General features: G+C 39.8%; 2 protein-coding genes across 3 annotated transcripts in view; both read right to left on the bottom strand.

Moving 5' to 3' along the window:
* The window catches only part of akap12b (A kinase (PRKA) anchor protein 12b), a 57,810-nt gene extending 43,663 nt beyond the window's left edge, over positions 1 to 14,147 (bottom strand). For both annotated transcript variants that reach the window (XM_085246640.1, XM_085246641.1), the window contains exon 1: positions 13,711 to 14,147. In XM_085246640.1, coding sequence (XP_085102766.1) covers positions 13,711 to 13,845 — 135 coding nt within the window. In that variant the 5' untranslated portion in view covers positions 13,846 to 14,147. The remainder of the gene's footprint in view (positions 1 to 13,710) is intronic.
* A 4,674-nt stretch (positions 14,148 to 18,821) lies between these two features.
* mthfd1l (methylenetetrahydrofolate dehydrogenase (NADP+ dependent) 1 like) overlaps positions 18,822 to 21,902 on the bottom strand; it is a 47,349-nt gene continuing 44,268 nt past the window's right edge. The window contains exons 27-28 of the mRNA XM_085246512.1: positions 19,876 to 19,988; positions 18,822 to 19,691 (exon numbers count right to left, since the gene is read on the bottom strand). Coding sequence (XP_085102638.1) covers positions 19,899 to 19,988 — 90 coding nt within the window. The 3' untranslated portion in view covers positions 18,822 to 19,691; positions 19,876 to 19,898. The remainder of the gene's footprint in view (positions 19,692 to 19,875; positions 19,989 to 21,902) is intronic.

Raw genomic sequence — 21,902 nt, 5'->3', positions numbered from 1 at the left:
TTCCTAACATATTGCAGTGTGCCATTTGATTTAAATCCAATGAAAACACACATGTGAGAGAAATTATATGACGAGATGAGCACTGAGGGTGGACTCTGGCAAGAAAACAACCACCTCAGTGTTGGTCTCCTCATCTTGTTACGTTCATTTATCACGGATATATTTCAATCCTCAACTCAGTGAAGCTGTGAATGGTTGTTTGTGGTTACATAGTAACACTTTGAGAGGTTTCAAGCAAAACCTTCTGCTATATGTTTCTAATCATTTAGTAACAGCATTTGTGTGTCAAGATCCCATTTAGAGCCAAGGTAAGGCAGTTTAATGTACTCAGCATATGGTTTGGGCTAACAGCACCTTTAGTTAGGCAAATAGGGTCGCCTACATTGGAGCTGGACTATTTCATTATCCTTAGTTTGTGACATAGGCTACAAAATTGTTTTTCTTTGTCCTCTCACCCCCAACTGGTCACAGCAGATGGCTGCCTCCCCTACCTCCCAGGCTTTTTCCTGTTAAAAGGGTTTTTTTCCTTCCCACTGTCGCCAAGTCATTTACTCATAGGGGTCATCTGATTCTCTTTATAGGGTGTTTATCTTAAGATATAAAGCACCTTGAAGGTACTGTTGTTGTGATTTGGCGGTATATAAATAAAAATGAATTGCCTTGACTTAAATTTAAATAAGTGCAAGTGAAGTCTTAAATTGTTAGGCTGGACTGTCTATTTTCCCACAAAAAGAGAAACTATCCAGTGAGCGGCAGTTCTCTGGGAGAAAATGGCTTGACTAGAAGTTAGAGTAGAATGACAGCTTTGAGCTAATAGGAAGGTAACAGTAACTTAAATAGGAGTAACTTTAATAGTAACTTAAAATGAATGCAGAATAGGTCAAACCTTAAAGCAGATGGGCTACAGCAACAGATCACACCAGGTGCCACTTACGTCTAAGAACAGGAAAGACTACATATCACACGAGTGCTTCAAAAATGGATAAAAGATAATCGGAAAAATTAGGCCTGCTCTGAAAAAAGCCTCAATTTCTGCAACATTTGGTAGGGTGAGAATTTTACCTCAAATTGCTTTCTTGAACATAACAATGAGTTACTCAAAACCACAGTCACCACATCTGATGATGTGGTCTCAGAGTAATGTTTCCAGCACCTTGTCGAATCTTGGTATGAAAAATTAGGCTGTTCTATAAATATTATGAGCATTTGACAGATTTAGCACGTTAAATCTGATTGAGGCAGAGGTGTTATAAGACTACAATAAAGATAGGAGTTAATACAGTAAGCACACCTCAGCTGTGAGGATTACAGTGACCACACTGCCCCACACGAGCATCTCCGAAAAAGCAGCTGTGCACAGGCTATGACTCACTGTTTGTCCTTCAAATGCCCCGACTCTCACCAGAACACACAAACACACACCGGTACCGGAAACACACATACACACACAAAACATGACCTCATACGTCTTCCACTGCGCTCCGTGATGCAGCTAGTGCTGCATCAGGACCGAAGCTGATGAAAAATGGATGTGTTAAAAAGAGCAACAGAAAGGAAGGCAGCGAGCGAGGTGAGTGAGTGCAAGAGAGGGTGTGTGGGGGGGAGCTATGAATTATACGATTTTTCTACCTCTTAAAGCCCTAAAAAAAACAACAAAAAAAAGGACTATTTAATGAAAAAGAATGCTACTGCTTTGTTTTTTCAAAGCTAAAAACAAGGATGCCATCATCTTAAATACGTGGCTTAATTTCACACTTGTTTACACTAAGCCGCATGTAATTGTTTCCATTAGCCTCACAGCAGATCAGATGAACCTGTGTGGGGCGTGTGAAAGGACTACACATGATCATGTCTGTGGAATTTCAACATAATTGCTTGGTTATAAAATCAAAGGGAATACTCTTTTAGGGCTATTTCCACCCTTTTTGCCCATTGTGCCCCACTCTGTTTCAACAAACAGGCTGAGAGGCAGACAGCAAAATACAGAAAGCGACTGTAAGTCCACGCTGTGCAGAGCATGAGCTCAGAGGTGTGGGGAAAGATAAAATGATGACTCACGAAGCTGCGAAAGAAGAAAGCAGAGGCAAGGCTGACAAGCGAATCCAGCAAGCTCTTAATGGAGTTGAGGTGGGATGTTAACTGAATTGAGGGACTTCAAACTGTGCAAAAACCACATGACTCATGCCCGATGAGCACCACACAAAGGACACTGCTAGAAGAGCAAACGCCTTAACTAAAACTCCTCAAATCACATTCCCTGGGTCATGCAAACAGAATTGTTGGATAGGCATGGCCCTGTAAAGCAATTATACTTTAATCATATTATGTGTACGATCGTAACCTAACTGTGAAAGGTTGTGCATACTCATCAATTTAATGTAATGTGCAAATAACATTTTGAAACCATTAAAATGAAGTGATTATTGAACCATCTGGAGTTTTTTTAAATGAAATAAATATTAAATTGCATATATGAGTTTTAATTTGCAACATGTTTGCTACATCTGGCATTATCTATTTTTATTTATTTATTTATTTTTGCAATTTATTTAGATTTTTCTGGAGGAAAACAAAATCACTCTGGTGATGTAGAAGGCTCAAAAATTTATATATCAAATATAACACACTAGGCATTCAGGGGACAATAACTCTTGAGGCTTTCCACTCTGCTTTATCTTTGCTTCCACATGAAGACACAAAACTGGGCAAAGCAGTGTTGAAAGGCTGCACATATTAGGGATGCTGATGTGGGAGAATCAGTCCAATCAAAATGATTGATTTGGACAGAGTAGCTATAACGGTCCCTGCGGGACAGTGGACAAGACAAGTCTGGCTGGGCAAACCTGAGATATTCAATAACGTATCATCACCACAAGACAACAGTTCCCAGTTCTCAAAACCTCCTCCCACCATCTCCACAGAAAAGGAGAAAAGAAAAACAGTGTAACGTCTAAAGTGAATAAAATAATTTTCTTATTTCTGGTGACGCACTTAAATTACATCACTAACAAAATAGCAAACATGTCCAACACCTGATTAGCTCCATGTCTCTTTTTTCTGTGTTTATAATGGTTACAATAATAAATGGGCGGTGTCATTATACACGCATGGGGTCAGAGGTCAAGTTTTCTGAAAATCTCGTGAATGCGATAACTCGAGGAGGAAGTCACGTAGGTTTTTCAAACTGATACTATAAGGGTATATACAAAAAAATCGCAGTGGCCTTAAGTTCAACATGGCCTAAAGGTTAGAGGTCATCTCACATGTAAAACATCCCCAGTTCCAGGGGATCCCCAAGCCTCACGGGGCATAAAGTAATGTACTCCTAGAGTCAATCCCAGGATAAAAGGGAAGGTTTTATCAGGAGGACCATGTGCCATAAAATCTGAGCCAAATCAAACATGTGGATGAATCTGCTCTGGGAAATAAGGGAGCTGCTTGTGTCTTAAAATTACTGCAAAAGCCGCAGTTTCAAGGTGTGTACTAGTTATGATCAACTTAAAATGTAAGTGTTCTTCAGTATGAGGAGCTAAAGGCTTCCAGTGTCTAAAGTAGTCTATTGCTTATCCCCAGCTGCAGAAGGCTCCATAATGTAGTGGTTATCTGCTCTGGTTATTGGCAAACAAAAGGTCACTGGTTTGATTCCAGTTAGAGACAAATCTATGGAAGCCCATTTCCGCCACTAAAAAAAGTATCCGTATTTTTCTCGAAATTTCAACTTATTAACTTTGAGAAAAGTAACTCGACATTTTGAGTTAGCTCTGCCAATCAGTAATCTACGTGAATGATGTCATTTTCTTGCTACCTGGGAGGATATAGCGCAATGCACACTCAAAACCGTACTGCAACAAATTGGCGCTTTGGAGAGTACGTTTGCTCATAGTAACGGCATGTGATTCAGCTAATAACAAAAAGATGTGATCATTTGTGAAGCCACGCTGAAAATACTCAGCAATTTGTGCATTCATGACTGGCTGGTAGCTTAGCTGTAGCATTTGTAGCTGAGCGCTTCAGCTTCCGGGTAACAAGGAAATGATGTCATTCACGTGGATTACTGATTGGCAGCTCTAACTCGAAATTTTAAGTTACTTTTCTCAAAATTTCAAGTTAATAAGTCGAAATTTCGAGAAAATAACTAAAAATTTCGATTCAGCGCTGCTAACTGTTATGGAAACTTTTGTTTGTTTGTTTTTTAGTAGCGGAAATGGGCTTCCATACATATCGCATTTAGGGTTACAGCAGGAAGGTGTATATTTTTGCTTAAAAATGCAGAGCTCCCTGCTGTTGGAACCCGTAGAAAGTATCTTTATTTGTCAGCAACTGCAGAACACATCAAGAAATAATCTCATTTTCAAGAAACAAAAAACTTTTCTTTCTCTTCTTTCGGTGGATTTTACTGCAGATTTGTAGGGAAAAATATACAGTTTTCAGTATTATGAGAAGAAGCAGACACTAACTGCATTTTAATAGAATTTGTTTCAGTTCATTTGAATCATTTCTTGATGTAAATGCTTAATGATATGCAGGGTAAACAGCTTATTGGATTATTAGGTGGAAAAAAGAGGCGGAAACACAAAAGACGCCAGTAAAAGAAAAACAAACTAAAAAACAGAAAAAAAATATTATATAATGTTTCAATGCAGTTTTTTTCCCCAAGTGCTGATGGGTAAAGAGGAACAAAAGACCCCTGGTTTTTCACATCCTCAAACACCCACGCCTGTTTTTATGGATCTGGCAGTGTATCTGAGAGATGTGTGAGCAATTAGAACAGACCAATTAGAAGTGAGACACTTCCTGTTTACCTCAACAAGAGCAGGAAAAAAAACTTTCTAAATTTGATTTCCCTTTTAGAAAAAAAAAACCATGGGAGGTTCATTATTTGTTGTAGTTTAATTGTGCTTGCACCTATATTATAATAAAGTAATATAAAATACTTATCAGTCACTTCATTAGGTATACTCCTTAACACAAATATCTAATCAACCAAACACACTGAAGCTATTTAGTGCATTTAGCCCCCAGTGGCTGTGACAAACAAAAACTACCAAAATATTAACGTGGAAGTAAAAAAATGGCTGTTTTTGAATATTTTAATTCATTGTCATTGTTGTAATTCTGCAGATTCCTCAGTTGTAAAAATGTGATAAACCGTAGGATAACCTGTGTCTATCACCTGTAGCCTCATCCTCATTATTCTGCTCAACCTCCAAAGCTGTGGTACGAACAGGTGTTTACAAAAAAAGGTCACTAAGAAGGCTTTTATTTGACTCATATGCACAAAAACGTGGTATAAAATCATGCCTTGCATAATTTTAATGGTGTGCATCACCTTTATGATAAAACTCACTGATGTTTTATGGCTCTATAGAATTTTATTTTAAATCAAAATTTGCTCAAAATGGTTCTTTAGATAGTAGATTGCTAACCCTTCATATGACATATAAGGCACATGTCATATATAAGCTGTATGATTGTTGCATTGTTTATATTAATCACTGATTCTGTTTAGGGTTACATGAGCGTATCTCAGCTGTAATTAGGAAAGAGTTGGGGTACACCCTGTATAGGTTGCCAGTCCATCACAGTCTATTTACATCTGAATTTAACCAACAAGTATGTCTGAAGTAAAACCAACATCCAACTGGTGGACATCCCCAGGTAGTGGGGACTAGAAACTGTTCCTGAGGGTTGTTAACTCACTAAAATCTCAATCATTACATGTTACAGGTGTTTAAAAGGGCGTCATCACCGGGGCGGGGAGGTGAAACGTCTGTTTGTGCTGAAACTTTTTCTGCCTCGATGAAGCTTCTAAATTTGAAATGTTTGTGTGCCTTTGTTTTCTTCCTTAATATAAAGTTGATAAAACTGCTGAATGAAGCAGGTAGCTGTAACTGCAGAGTGGAAAGTAAATCAATGTTCATTCACTCACATTATCCTGTGATGGCAGTAACAGTCTTTAGCACGTTTCTTTCTTTCTTTCTTTTTACCTGAGCCTATTTTCATTCAACCTCTATCATCAGTGTCCTTTTAAAATCAGGCCAAAGGGAGGACTGAGAACACAATTGACTGATTCATCTGGCTTTGTGTCACACTGGCAGGCCCCCCATGTAACTCTCTCTTTCTCAAACTTTTTTCTCCCTGTGCTCCATGCTCGCCCCCTCTTCTCATTGTCCACCCAAAATGCATTTCTTCACCCCCCTCCCCTGGTGCACAGAGGGGCTCCTCACTTGTCTCCATGCCGGCCCATCCTCAATGGATCTTCTGTCTGACCCCCTTCTGCCTCCCTCTCATCTCTCCCTCCAAACAGGATAATCAGAGCCAGAGCAGCGTCTGATCAGCCGCAGCTCATTACACAGGAACGTACGAGCTTTAATCAGCGCACATTACATTACATAACATGACGTTGGATCATTGGAGTCACCTGCCGCTGCCTCTGCGAGGGGAGGAGGATCTGACTCCCATCCTAGGCCTCGTGTCTAGGTGGGTATTTGCAGTGCGCTTGCTCTGTTTAATCTCAAAGTCTCTGTGCATGCGACTTAAAACAATAAGAATTTACTTTTGCAACTCTGACACTGCATTGAGAGACACCTCCCATCCAACTCCAATTTAACTGGGCTGCAAAAAAGGAAACTAAAGAGAACACATGCACTGTGATACATTCTGACTGCAGGATCCCTGCATCCCTTTGCACTCCAAGCCCAGTAACGTCCTAAAGCTGAAGCAGCAACCCTACAAACACCGAAATCTTCCAGTGTGCTCAAAGAACTGAGATCCCGCAGTGCAACATTAATTTCACGAGTCCAAAGGCCTCTAAAATCCATACCCATAAATCATCATAAGACTGAAACCTTCTCCTTATGAACAATGTCCGTACTGTTTCCATGATATACACTCATAACAAGGAAACACTGTCTTCTGCAGACACCACTGTCAGGCTGTACATTAACCTAAAATGAAGGTCACAGTGCCATAATTAACTTTCCATGTAAGCAGGAGCTCTGAATGGAAGGTGCCCGTGAAAAGTGCCTAACAAATACTTGTGAATGTTCAGCTCGGGAATACATGATAAAGATTTAATCTGTAAAAGATATCATTTCACTCCAAGAGGAGTAAAATAAACCTACATCAGACTGTAACAGCCACCACTAAACGGAGGAGGCCTACAGTGCCACTGATCATCACCTTACAGTCAGTATGGTTTAGTAGCTTGTAGAATCATTTTCTGTATGACTTTATCAGGATCTCACACTGTAGTGGAGGAATTTTGGTTCACACTTCTTTACAACATTACTTCAGTTCATTGAGGTTTGTTGGCAGCTCTCTTGAGGTCCCACCACAGCATTTCAATCAGTTTGCAGTCTTTACTTTGTCTGGGCGATTGCAATGTCATGAGTCTTTTCTTTTGGAGTCATTCTTTTGTGCTTGGCATCATTTTCCTTTTGCACGGCTAAACGTTTTGTTGTCAGACAGACGGCTTCACATTTGGACTCTGGGACACGTTGGTACATGGTCAGCTCAGTGAGTGCGAGGTGTCCAGGTACTGTCTCTTCAAAACAAGCCTAAAATATTGGCCCAGCCTTACGGGGTTTATTTTGCAGTTTCTCTGAGTATTGCACAGTCTGAATTTGAGATGGATCTGCTTGGACATCCGCTCCTGAGAAGCTAATGTCATTATGTTAACACACAACTGATTAGTCCAGACCAGCAAATTTCCAGAAATCCTGCTTTTTTGCAGGTGCTCACACATGTATTCGATAATCAGCACCTGGATTTTACTTATCCTCTTAATTTCTACAGAGGCAGTAAGGATGCACTTAGTTTTTCACAGTGCCTCACACCTCAAAAACCCAAAGGTGTCACATCATGGTCACATGTTACCTCAGCCACTATCAGGGTGCTTACAATCACACAGTTAAGTTAAATGGCAGCACGCTCGATAGCTCGATAGCTTTTCAGATCAGAGCTGCAGAATAGCGATTAGGAATAATCCTCACAGTACCATCACATTAAACTTCAGCTATGCTAATATTTCATAACTTATATTTCTTTTCATACTTTTGCAAACATTATTACTTTTTTCCATGAGTATTTTGCAGGGGTCTTTCTCTGTAGAAATCCTTCCCTGCAAAGATCTGATGCTCATGACCATCCCGACCCAGGTGATGACCCCTGGAAACTTTTCCAGGCATTGCTGAATCACTCTAATCAATATTAAATAATCAGAGAGCTAAGAAGACCTTTGCTTTAAACAATTTGCTTCTATGTATTAATCATAAATGTATGCACTGACCATCAGGTAGCAAGTATTCCCAAATTTTGCAAGGTTTTATATCTTTATTCTTAAAAATTCAGGCTTAATATTTTAGGAGTTTTTCACAAGAGGAGGTTACATGTTGTGCTCCGAACAGAATCCAGTGCAGCAGATTCTATATCTATAGACTACATTCTAGCTATATTATGTATAAAAGCATTATAGAGAGACAAGAAGAAGGAGTTGTAGTACTGTGAAATCTAAATTCTTTGATTCTTCATTTTAACTATTTTTTTCATTTGTGTTGGCCAAACTTGTTTATTTTCTTATTTTGAGCCTCTAAGTTCACAGAGTATGTCATGTAAACAGCAGCAAAGCCAGCAGAGCTGGGTTAAAGAAAAACATTTTTGCGTTAAAAAGAAAAAAGTCTCGGAAACACCTACTTAAATTACAAGCGTAATGTGATCGTTTTGATACCACTGGTGAGGTCGAGGAGACAGAGAGGTATGAGCAAGGCGGGCCGTGGCGCTGGTGGAGAGGGAGACATTTCTAACATTCCTCTGTGGAGTCAGGAGGATATTTATTGACTGCGTATCAAGCACGAAGGCTCCAACCGCTACAACCAACAAAGCACACACACGCTTCCCGCTCTCGCCCTAAAATACAACATATTATACAAATGTACATGAAAATAGACCCTTAAAGATTACATGCTTTGTCTAACTCTGATGTTTGTTCTGAATAAATGGATTTAAAATATCTGTTTTCATCTTAGATAGACGTGTATCACTTACAGAGAAAACAGCAGTTTTCCAGCGACTCCTTTCTTTTGGTTCAAGTATAAAATACTTGGGAGCCACAGACAAGGTCATGGTTCTCCTCTGTGCTGGACGACACACAGGTTTAAAAGGAAAACAGCAAGAAAACGTCTGAAGTCCTGACTAGAGGTCAAATACCTGTCAGTTTAACTGACGTGGAAGTATTTGTTTAGTCTTTAAAATCTCACTTTCATACAAAACACAGCCAAAGCTCTAGCTTCTGGCTTCTTTTAATTAGATTATGTGTGCCCGTTGTTGAGATTTTTATTTGCTGGACAAACAAGTGATTCATTTAAAAAAAAAAAAAAAAAACTTTAGGAAGGTTTTAGTTTGAGGAGTTTTTTTTAAAGACATTATTAAAAAAGTAACAGATCAGGGAATGAAGAAAACAACAGAAACCAGAAAACATGTCAAAGGTTTAAACTGAGAAAATGAACTATTTTGAGAAAAAACGGGTTAATTTGGCAACAGGTGAGCAAAATGAATGGACATAACAAAAGAGCATCTTGTAGAGGCTGAGCTTCTCAGAGTTGAAGATTGGCAGAGGTTCAACAATTGTGAAGACTTTGATCATCTCATCATCTATGGTATATAATATCACAGAAAGATGGCTTCAGTTCATTTAGGCTGTTCTGTGCTCAGACAAAGGATTTAAAGCAACATATGCTCCCACCCAGGTAGGGATGGGTATTGATAAGATTTTCACGATTCTGATCCCCACTCCTTTCTGGAGGGGAGAGGGAGGGGAAACAGGAGGACAAAGGAGGGGGGAACAACTAAGCTGTAGTGCCTCTGCACCTCACTGTGCAATACCTTTTGTGCAATACTTTTGTAAACAGTCAACAGTGCAATAGACCTCAATACTTGAAATGTGCAATTCACTTGTATTTTTATTTTTTATTCCTATTTATTCTATTTATCCCCTTCGTATATTTTATTTATATTGTCTCTGTATTTATATATGTGTGTGTGTGTGTGTGTGTGTGTGTGTGTGTGTGTGTGTAGATATATATATAATATTCTGTAACTCTGTAACTTCTGTCGGTGCTGTGCTTTTTTGGAAATCGAATTTCCCAGAGGAACCCACCCGAGGGATTAATAAAGTTCTATCTTATCTTATCTTATCTTATCTTATCTTATTTTCGATTCTGTTTAACAATTCGATTCTTTATCGATTCTCTTATCGATTCTTATTTTTAAAAAAGGAGAACACTAAGGTCGAATAGCTTAGAACTTTATTTTATATCTTCTCTTTGAACAAGATAGAAATTTAGGAGTAACATGGCCTTACAAACCCAACAGTGAGATCTTAAGAGATCCAGCCTACGGCTCTTCAATGGGGTGTCACAGGGTCCCCAGGAAAAAAAATGTAAATGTAAAATAATAACATAAATATTCTTCTGTAGCAATAACAAAGTATAACAGAAATTATTCTGTAACAATTACACAAGAATATCCAGTAATGTCCCTGCCTACAATTAAACACATTCACTTACCGAAAATCGGAGCATCTGCTGTGCAAGCCTTTGACCACAAACTTAGTCACTGCTCGGTGACATTCGTCTATCCTGGCCTGAAAGGAGACGCGACCGGTAGACTGCAGCGAGAACTGCCAGCATCTGAGCCAGCCTCTGTCTGTCTCTCTCATCATGGTCACCTAAATGCACAGTAATGGCAGGTTTTGTAATAAGGCAGATCGCGCTAACATAATACCTGCCGCATTAACGGGAGAGGACGTGCAAACGTTACCGCTGCTGCTGGGTTGAGATTCACGAATCCGGAGCGGAATTAAAAACATGACATTCATTTAAGGTCATCGCGTGTTTTGTGAGCTTTTGCATATTCGTAGTGTTTCCTCCCTTAAATGAAATATCTACTTTGTAAGTATTGCAAGTTGTCATCCGTTCTCATAAAGTATAATCAAACTTTTGAGCGTTTGAGCCGCTTAGGCGCCATGTTTCCTGCCAGGTAAATGATGGTCCCAATCAGCCATGACGTGTTGACGTCATTCGGGGCGACTGGAATTGATAAGGGAATCGTTTGCAAAAATGGCAAACAATTCCAAGGAATTGAAACAGTGGGAACCGGTTCTCAACATGAACCGGTTTTCGATACCCATCCTACACCCAGGTCTCCCCAACAAACTCTTGGCAAAAGAACGAATGAAGAAATTGAATGAACTGATACTTTTCTCAAAATGTTTCCTTTTCTCATTTTAGACATGTGATGGGTTTTCTTTTCAGTGGAAGTGGCGTTGAAAAGAATCAGCAGCAACATCTTCTCTGCGAGTGGTGACTCTTACTCGAGAACACGCAAACCTTGTTTTCAGTGTTGTTTCCATGCAGGTGGTATTTTCCCTTTTACTGAACCACACATACTAAACAAACCACTAGAGAAGAAAACATCCATTTACCCATGACTAGAGGCTCATGCTTGCGACAGCGTGCAAAGTCAGATCGCTCCAGCTGAGAGGAAAAGTTAGTAAATTTCACTTTTTTTCGAGGGGGTAAAAAGTCTTCTTAAAGATCCGTGACTCTGCTCCAATTAGAAATAAAGGTCTGTCCTACAAATTCTCATATTTTTCCACAAATAACTAATATTTGATACTAGCTGGTAATTACTGATGTAGAAACAGCAAAACAGCATGACTGGAAATTTACTGTCAGTGGGAATCACAAACTGTTCCAACCTGTTCCAACCTGTCACGGTTGAAATCACAGAGAATAAAAGATGTACCTAAAACACCCCGGGACGTTTGAAATATTGCATATGACAAAGTCCCCACAGTTACTTGGAAATAAAAGTGAAAACACTGCAATCCATGATGACGCCTGAGATAAGAGCTCGAGGCTTGAGGCTAAAATGTCCAACCGCCACACAGACGTTCTTTGGAAATAAACAAGAAGCAACGACCGTGATTCAAATCTGGATTAGATTCTTAATGTACCCCCGCCCCTTTCCCCCCCATCACCACCACCCCCACCAACACCTCCCACCCAAAGTATCATGTGACCTTTCTGCTGACCTTAAAGAGACTGAGATGAGCCACGAAATGTAACCTGTTGCCCTCTAATCTATAAAACACTCAATAAATCCGATGGGTTATGTGAGGCGTGAACAGAGCAGAAGGTGAAGACATAAATAGTTCTTAGTAGGCACTTTCCAAATATGCATTCACACAATACTGAGCAACTGACACATTGGTAAGAGTGCAGTGTTTGCAGGATACCTCAGGTGGTGGCAGCTGGACCCCAGCATGGTCCAGGGCTAAAGCAGTGAAAACAGCATATTAGCTTTTTGGAATAGGGATATTTTATATAATTTTAATTTCAAATGTGGAAAAAAACAAAACAAAAGTTTAAAAAAATAAAGAAATAAAAATACATTCATTATCTTTAAATTCTCTGCTGTCTGCGCAGGCAGCGTCTTGCACTTTCAGAGGGACTCGGGAAGTGTCATCTGACTTAAATGTGACACTAGAGTTAGAAAACTGCCCAGCATATGGGAAATGTAAAGCACTTTAATGCTGTTTACTCCTAACAGCTGAGTCACGAGATCAAAGTGCTTGATTTGATTGGATTTGATTTGAAGGGAAAGGTTTAAATAATTAGCTGATCAGTGGGCCTGTTTATTTTCCCGCATCAATCATTTCTCAAGCACAAATGCCAAACCTTCTCTGATTTCCTCTGAGAGGATTTGGTGCTAGATAAAAACTGAATGTTTTCATCTTTGTGTCTAAGACTGTTAAAGTGGTGGCACCTTGGGCTTTGAGACATTATAACAGGCATTTTAACTATTTCCTGTCTTGCAAAGATAAAATAAAAACAGGTGCTTCTTCAGTGCTCTAACATCAACATTGACATTGAACTAACAACATCACCAAAAACCTCTTGAACTGTAATGCATGTAGTTTTAAAATTATGGAATGAAAATCTGAGTATCTATCAGATTTCTGTTTATTAACACATTTCATTTTCTTAGTTTTAATTGTTTGGGGGTTTGTTTGTTTGTTTGTTTTTTACGTTTTTCTGCCATCTTGAAAAAAGATGTGGGAATTACAAAGAACATTGGGATTAATAGTTTATGATGAAGTATAAAAATAACTTTTGACAATTTTTGCTGTAAAGGAACATTAATTATGCAATCATCGGTCCCTGTGAGAATCACATCCGTCATTTCTCCCGGTAAAAGCTGGCCGAAAACAGTCAAATCAATCAGTTCCTATTCTATAAAGAAAAATATGCTCGTTATCCGGGACTAAACGATGGCCTGTGTGGCTGTAAACCTGGACCAAGCTGAGCTGCTGCTGGCGTTTTATTACTGCGGGACTGCAGACTCGAGCCATTACTCAGCAAAAACAGCGTCAGGCGCACATGGAGCTGGTGCGCTGCAGCACATTACTCATGCACACAGCGAAGCACATGATTTGAGGCTGGGGAGGCGGGATGGGGGGCGACAGGTATGTTTGCAAACATGTAGGTAAACTCACAATAAATGCACAAAACGACAGCTTTTACAGCTGGAAGCAGACGCAGATACAGCCCCCCGCAACCGGGTCTGTCTCTGCTCACCGTGCAGGGCTGGGGTGGGGGGGTCTTGTTTACTGTGACAGAGCTAAAAAGGCGCAAGTGTCGGCTGTACCTTGCTGTCCAGGACGCTGTCTCCCTCCTGGTGCGCCTTCACTTCTGCGCTGAGATCCCCGGCGGAGGCTGAAGCTGAGGCTGAGGCATCCTCCTGGCTCTTCCCGTCCTGCTGCGCTGAGTTCTGTGCTCCCATGGCCAACTCTTTTCGTCTTTGGCTACTTACGGTCTAAAAAAGCCTCCGCAATAAACGCAGCCAGAGCAGAACTACTGTGTTTAGGGAGCAAATATCCAAAGCGTCCGATGTACGATGCAGCTCCGCCGCGGGGTGGCCTGGATCTGGAGTGATGAAGCGTCGGGACTGGCAAACTCTTTCAGGACGCCCCCACCTCCTGCATCTCCCGTCAGTATCACATGGGGGGCTCCGGTGTGCAGCGGCACGCCTTGCAGGAGCAGAGCCGGTGCTGATGGAGGATAAACAAACGAGGGAAGAGGAGGGCAAGTAATTAAAAGGATAAAGGGCCTTTTATTCACACGCCGCATTAATCCGTTAGTTTTGTTCTGTTCCTGTAAATTAAATTTGAGCAATTTTAAAAACACAGCAATGACACGAGGGCAGAAATCCGACAAGTTTGAGCAGAAGTGGCAAACATCATAAGTGCAGACTTATAATTCAAGTGGTTTAACAACAAAAATGCATTCATTTTTTTTTAGGAATTAAAGACATTTTTATGCATAGAGCCCGATTTTCAGAGGTGCAGCTAAGACCTCTTCCCTTGTTGTCATGACAAATTTAATCAAAGATGCGGTTCATTCAGAATTTTGAACTTGCATTTAGTATCTTTTCACTGGAATATCTAACATGAGAAAAGAAGATAACAAAAGGTGGTTAAGAGGTGCAAACCACTGGTTACACTCTAGAACACGATTTGACTTAGATAGATAGATAGATAGATAGATAGATAGATAGATAGATAGATAGATAGATAGATAGATAGATAGATAGATAGATAGATAGATAGATAGATAGATAGATAGATAGATAGATAGATAGATAGATAGATAGATAGATAGATAGATAGATAGATAGATAGATAGATAGATAGATAGATAGATAGAAATGTGCTTTAAAGCAACATACACTGATCTTTATTCTTGCACCAGAATGATAGGAAGAGACAAGTATAGAGAGGGAAAGAGGACAGCTTGTGATCGGTCATACATGGTGAAGGAAAGTAAATGTATGGCTGCAGAGGAACTGGCTCACTAGTGTTTTTTTGATGACAGAAATAGCAGGATGAACTGTGAAGTGTACAGAGTTACACTCTCTGCTCAGATTCAGACAAATGCTACAAAATTAGTCATACAGCATTTTACAGTCCAAATGGATAATGACCCAAAGCTCACTGCAAAAGCAACCTGAGACTTTCTCACAAAGAAATGAGAAATGGCCACGTCAGTCACTTGATCTTAACCCAAACAGAGTATGCTTTTCAGATATTTAATGCAAAACTGAATGCAGAAGAACCCACAAACAAGTGACGATGAGTGGCAGGGTGATTTGTGTCAGAGTGACGGCAGCAAAATAGTAGTTAGACATGCTGGGCAGAGCTGAAGATGCAGGATGGACAGAATTACAAGTCCATGAGAGAGACAGCTCAGGTTGATCAGTTTGGAGACAAAGTTAGAGAAGAGGATGACAGGGGTAGGGTAAGACTTCTCCTCCTGTTTAAAAAGGTTCTCCTGGCTTTACTTTGACATCCACCTTATCTTGGATCATGCATTTTAATCCCCCTCCCCATGAGGAAGTGCTTTGGCAACAGTGGGAAGGAAAAACTCCCTTTTAACAGGAAGAAAACTCATTTTGTGTTGCAGAGAGAACAATCTTTCTTGTGCTTCGTGTAAAAACACTAACACAACCTTCATAACACTTGCAACACAACAAACAGTTTCTCTGTTATTCCAGCTGAATTCGCTCCATGATGTAATCTCTCTGTCTGACATCTCTTTAGATCCTAATTTTTAATCTTGTTTACATTTTGCTGTGATTCATTGTTCTGATGAAGTCTGTGTACAGTTGCTCTGGTTTACAGAACTGGTTTGTAGGTAATTGTAATTGTAGGTTGAGCCAATGTGTCATTTTGTTTGGAATTTTTGAACACACAAATTACAGTCCAAGCATTTAAAGCCAAGTTCACACACGCCTAAACTTAGGGTCCCGACAGCTAAACCAAAACACAAACCCAAGCATGTAGTGCAACAACACAAATTAAGACTTTACACAGAGAAACACTCAGAGATAACAGGATATAACCAGTCAAACAGTAAAACACACAGGACACATTATACAACTATGAAACAATAACAGCAACATGAACTGATAGGGACTGGAGATCATCTGCTACTTACTGGTAATATAAGGGGGACTCATTTAAAGCAACATACACTGATCTTTATGACCACTCACGCTGCTTTATAAATCTTTCATTTTTTCTCCAGTAAAAATAGCTTTGTGTCATGGAGACTTCCATCTTTGAATTTTTAAAACCCTTTTGGCTTTGTAACCTGGCTTTGACTAGGATTTATTTGAGACTTCCAGAAAGATTTGATTTAAATGTATGTCTAGAAGATAAGGCAAAATGTCTGAATCTAATAAACAATGGTAACATCATTGTTCTGATGCAGCCAAAGTGATGTTTAATGTCCCTTAGCAAGGTGCACCTCGATCAGTCCAGTTTTGGTAGCCATCATCAAGCTCCTGGCATAATTCTGCTTGGATATTTGCCCACTCTTCCTGGCATAATTGGTAGAGTTCATTGATTTGATTACTTAAAAGCAGGGACCACGCCAGGAAATCATAGCCAACAAGTTTGCAGTAGGGTTTAGGTCGGGACTTTGGGAAGATTAATCGGAAACTGGTTAGGATGATCAGAAACAATCATGCACTCAAAAAAATGAATTTGTGTGGCTGATACATGTACAAGATTCAAACTTGTAATTTGAACTAAATAATTTCATGTTTCTATGGTGAAAGTAATTAAATCATGTAGCATCTGCACGAAATTCAGCAACTTAATTTGTTCTTGTTGAGATGACATGATACAATCTAGTAAAGAGTGGTTAGTTACCTGGACTCACAAAATTCACAAGATCACATTAGATGTCAAATTGCAGGAAAAATCGCTGGAGTTTTAAGAGGCAGACAGCTACACACACACACCACGTGTATGGTATCGCTATTTATTGTGGTTTAACCTGTCAAGGACAAAAAACGTACAGAAAATTCTGCATCAAGCCTTGTAATCATAGCTTTCTTACTTTTGTTAAGCCTGGTGGTGTGATGGCTAGTGCTGTTGCCTCACAGCAAGAAGGGACTGGGTTCAAATCCACAATCTGGCTGGTTTGCAGTGTGTAATTAGAGTTAGGTTAACTGGTGATTCTAAATTACCCATGAATGTAAGTGCAAATGGTTGTTTGTCTCTATGAAATCATCAACCCCCATATTGGTTCATTAAGCAAGACTACCAGCCTTGATTAACAAAGTAGTTGTTCAAACAACAAGATTTCATTGTGTTTTCCTAAAGTTTTTCACTTGTGTAGAATGAATTAAAACAAATTTCACTTTACATACTTCAACAAATTACTTCAAGTCAATGTAAGTATACTACGTTGATCCAACGTAATCTGGTTACATTAAACCACCAAATGCCAAATGTGTTGGTTTGACATGGTCAAAAATAGGTAATTGTACTTGGTTAAATCGCGTGGAAAAAGGTGCCATGATTAAATTGTGTTCATCCAACAACAGATTTTTTTGAGTGTGGAACCACTAAGGCTCAAGCTTGCCATGAAACTCTGTCCACAGTGAAGCCAGTCTACGTTGCCATTTACTGTCCACATAGACAAGCCAAAGAAAAGTTTCGGGGAGAAAAGATAGAGCTAGTGGGCCACAGTGAAAAGATGAATGTGGAGATTTCAAGAAGAGTAACTGAACACAGTATTACAATAACACTCAGATGTAAAGCAGAGCTGACAATCTTGTAAAATCTCGAACAAACTCATGAACACCAACTGAGACAGCAAGACAGAGGGTATGTCCACACAATAAATGAGCAGTAATGTAATGCTGGTGTCACATGAAAGAGGAAAAAGGAAGCATGTTCTCATTACACTGAAAGCATTACTAGATATGTCATGCTCAGAGCTCTATGAAACAGTAACGTAAGGGTACGTTAAAGGCACAAAGCAGATACTTGCCACTTTATAGTTTTCTGCAGACCGGATGGCTCTAGAATACGATAGCATATAGACCCAGGACTGCGGAGCAGCTAGAATCTAAACTAATTGGATAACTTTCAATGGAGGACCCAGTTAATGTAGCACTTTTTTAGTATAAAAGTACTGAAACAACTGAGAGTGAATTGGATGTTTGGGGACCAGGATCATTCAGCTTCAACTATTTGGACCAATTTTCCAGAAACTCTTGGAATTCCTCTCACATGAAACATTCAACAGGACACTGTCCTTGGTACTGAAATTGGAAAATCTATTAAATCTGTCCAGAAGTGCTAAAAGATGAGAGCCTAAACAATTTCTCAGATGGAGTCAAAAACTCAATGTAAACAACTCTAACCGAACAAAACAGGGATCTGTCAGCGCATTACAGTGCAATGCCAAAGTGTACAACTTATCAACACATCTTTAAATCTGTCATCAGATCAAAACAAGAGGGTTCAGTCTCTGTCTCTCTCTCTCACACACACATACACACACTAAATCTGCTGTTGGGGAGCTATTGTATAAGATTCCCAGTGCCAGATACTGCCGGGTGAACACGCAGAATATCACGGAGACTTTGAAAGTGTGGAATGCCAGCTATGACACATGTGCACACATGCACACTTGGCTTCATGCTGAAAACCCAAACACCTCATAATGACAGATGTTGCACCCTGGGGTGCTGCTGGGGGGTGAGGGGGATCATCTGTTTTCAGACACCGTTCCAAAACGCATGCGAAGAAATGAAAAAAAGCACAGAAAATCTTAAAGGTTTCATCTGTGAAAGGAGGCACGATTGTATCGCGGCATCTCAAAAAGAATCGCGAGACAACAGCAAGAAAAGAGCTCATGTCTGATGCTTGACGTAAAAACAGAAATACACAGTTTTGGAGTGAAGAAAAGGTTTATTATTACTGCTATAAGGCACTTTTGATCTTTGACAAATGAAATGTTTGACATACAGCAGCTTTCAGGATTGTACCAGATGTTTTCAGAGAGTACTACCTCTGTTTGTTTTACACTCTATGGAAAAAAAGTGAAAATGAGCTGACTTTATCTTTTCTGAAGGTAACACTTAAAGAAGCTCCAGAATCTGGTTGGTTGGTATTGTCTGAAATACCTCCAAACAACATATATAACATGACAGAAGCACAGATATTCTTGTCAAACCACAAAACAAAATAATTTACTAATACTTAAAGAAAAAACTGCTTAGAAATTATGAACATAATTGACATTTGTAGTGTTTCTCAGTGTATGTAAAGCACCTTTAACATTCAGCACCACTTAACAGATTAGGAAACTCAAAGTCACATGAGGGCGTTTTGTGCGTACACCAGCATCTTAATTGACAAGTTTGCCCACTCACTGCATTTAGGTACAAAACAACAACACTGTATTAAGACATTTGATTTTCTTTCCAGAAAAACAAACAGAAGTTAGACATCCAAGGAAACAACAAAATAAAATCCAAGAAAATGGACTCTTCTATACCCAGAAAAAAGTTGACACAAGTAGAGGATGTATGATATACATATATATGGTTGTAGGGCATGGTCTTTGGCATATGACACACGTGCAAATGCAGCATAATGCTAGTCTAATGCTAGTCTAATGGTCCACTAATCCTCCCTCTTCTTCCACGTTGCTTTGATGCGGATCAGCTGGGAAGAGAAAGAAATTGTTTCCTGCCAGTGGCTCAGGTTTAGATGAGCCTTATGGTGAATGCATGGAGCCCATGCTCCTGAAAACAGAGCAGGGAGCCTGGGAACAAAAAAACAAAAACAAAGATGTTTGCAGGGCCTCTGAGCCTGGAGACGCAGCAAAGTCCCAGCAGCCAGTCGATGTAACGAACTGTACTGTCAATAGCTGCTTGTGAAATATGTAAAGTGAAACAATGGCAGCTTCTTCAGAAGCATTTATATGATACAGATGAGATGATACCCACGAGAATAACGTTGGGGAGCATGCTCAGAAGAGCCCAGTGATCTCCTCCGTGACCGGGTCAAGGTCAATGTCGTAGAAACAGGGTCGTGTGGGCAGGCCAGGCATTGTGCTCATCTGAGGGAAAACACATCAGAGAAGAACTTTAACCCATATTTGAACTATTATAAATCTAATTTTGATCTATTTAATTTTAATTATGTCAATCATTTACTGTAATCATATATCAAACAAAGAGTTTGATGAGAAGTCACCAAAAAAAATGCATATGTGGAAATATCAGACCACAGAATTAAGAGAATAATAACACTGCTAATCAAATGCTAGAGGTGGATTTATAAGCTACTGAATTAATGGATGTACTTAAAATCCTTTTTATGTGACAATCCACGTTTGCTAGAAATCAAAAAGGTGCTCAGATGACATTAAACTCATCAACAAACAATAGAATTTGAAAAGAAAAAAAAGAATATGTCTGTTGTCTACTATTATCCTAATCTAGTCGAATTTCAAGAAAGCTTTTAATGAGTGGACATATCCGAGGAAGCACACGCAGCTGGTACAGATCTTCTCATGAAACTGTCAGTGGCCACAAAAATCAGATAAGAAGGTAAAATTACAATCTATATAATGACCTCACATTAAGGCCGTCACCACAACACAGCTGCTCTACACCAAAACACCATCTGCCAACATTTAGCATCACAACTTGTGTAAATTAGACAGAATAGGGTCATTCCACACAAGCTCGATAACTGTAATCTAGACTTAATTTAACTCAAGGTTAGCGGTGATGAATACGCCCGCAGAAAATGGCAGCTTTGTTTTTACTGTTGTCAAAATATAAACGAAAAGAGGTCCTGCAGGTACGAGACAGTTAATAAGCGCTATGTGAAGTCAGAGAGAATCACAGTTTTGATTTGGGCATTAAGAAGCTCAACTGATATATTAGGGGCCAAGTTATTTCTTATGTGGCACACAGAGACAAGGAGCGCTCTAAACAACTTAAAGAACTGGCTGACAAGATTGCGGATATGGATAGGCGTTACGCTCTTTCACCTACGCCAGATCTTTTTAAGGAGAAATTACTGTTGCAAACTGAATTTGACACGCTTATGACATGGAGAGCCGAAAGAAATATTTTTAAATCCAGGCAGGTATATTATGAGCATGGAGATAAAGCGGGGAGGCTCCTTGCACTTCAGCTCAAACAGCGGTCAGCTGAGCGCGTGATTTCGGGAATTGAAATAGGTGCTGATTCGATATCTCACGACCCCCGAGTCATTAATGACCAGTTCAAATATTTTTACTCTACCCTATATCAATCAGAGGTGGGCAGTAATTCATCCGAGATCTACTCGTTTCTTGACTCGCTGGATCTTCCCAAGCTCTCTCCGGACGCTCAGTCGCCTTTGGAACAGCCGTTGTCGATTGAAGAGATAACGAACGCTATTAAATTATCTCAGACTGGAAGGTCGCCAGGTCCGGACGGTTTCCCCATGGAGTTTTACAAGGAATTCTCTTCGAAGCTCACACCTATTTTAGAATCAGTTTATGCTGAATCTTTTGCTACTGGCAATCTGCCGCAGACGCTTACCCAGGCCACGATCTCAGTCTTACTAAAGAAAGATAAAGATCCTGTACAGTGTAGCTCATACAGGCCAATAAGTCTTTTGTGCTGTGACTATAAGATTTTAACCAAAACTCTTGCACTACGGTTGGACCCTATTATTTCCACCATTATTAATGAGGACCAAACGGGCTTCATTCCCGGACGGCAGTCATTTTTTAATGTGAGACGACTGTTTAATGTGGTATTCTCCCCCCATTCGACAATACAACCGGAAGTTATTCTGAGCCTTGACGCTGAAAAGGCGTTTGATAGAATCGAATGGTCCTACCTTTTCACAGTTCTGGAGAAATTCGGCATGGGACCTACTTTTTGTAGATGGATTAAAGTCCTATATTCAACGCCTATGGCTGCAGTCAGGACAAATGGTCTGATTTCGGAATATTTTTCGCTCTACAGGG

The sequence above is a fragment of the Mchenga conophoros genome, linkage group LG15 (genome assembly GCF_057382185.1).
Source record: "Mchenga conophoros isolate Kocher_MC1m ecotype Shallow Benthic linkage group LG15, M_conophoros_male_GT1.1, whole genome shotgun sequence".
NCBI classification, from domain to species: Eukaryota; Metazoa; Chordata; class Actinopteri; order Cichliformes; family Cichlidae; genus Mchenga; species Mchenga conophoros.
This window is presented reverse-complemented; position numbering and strand designations above follow the sequence as displayed.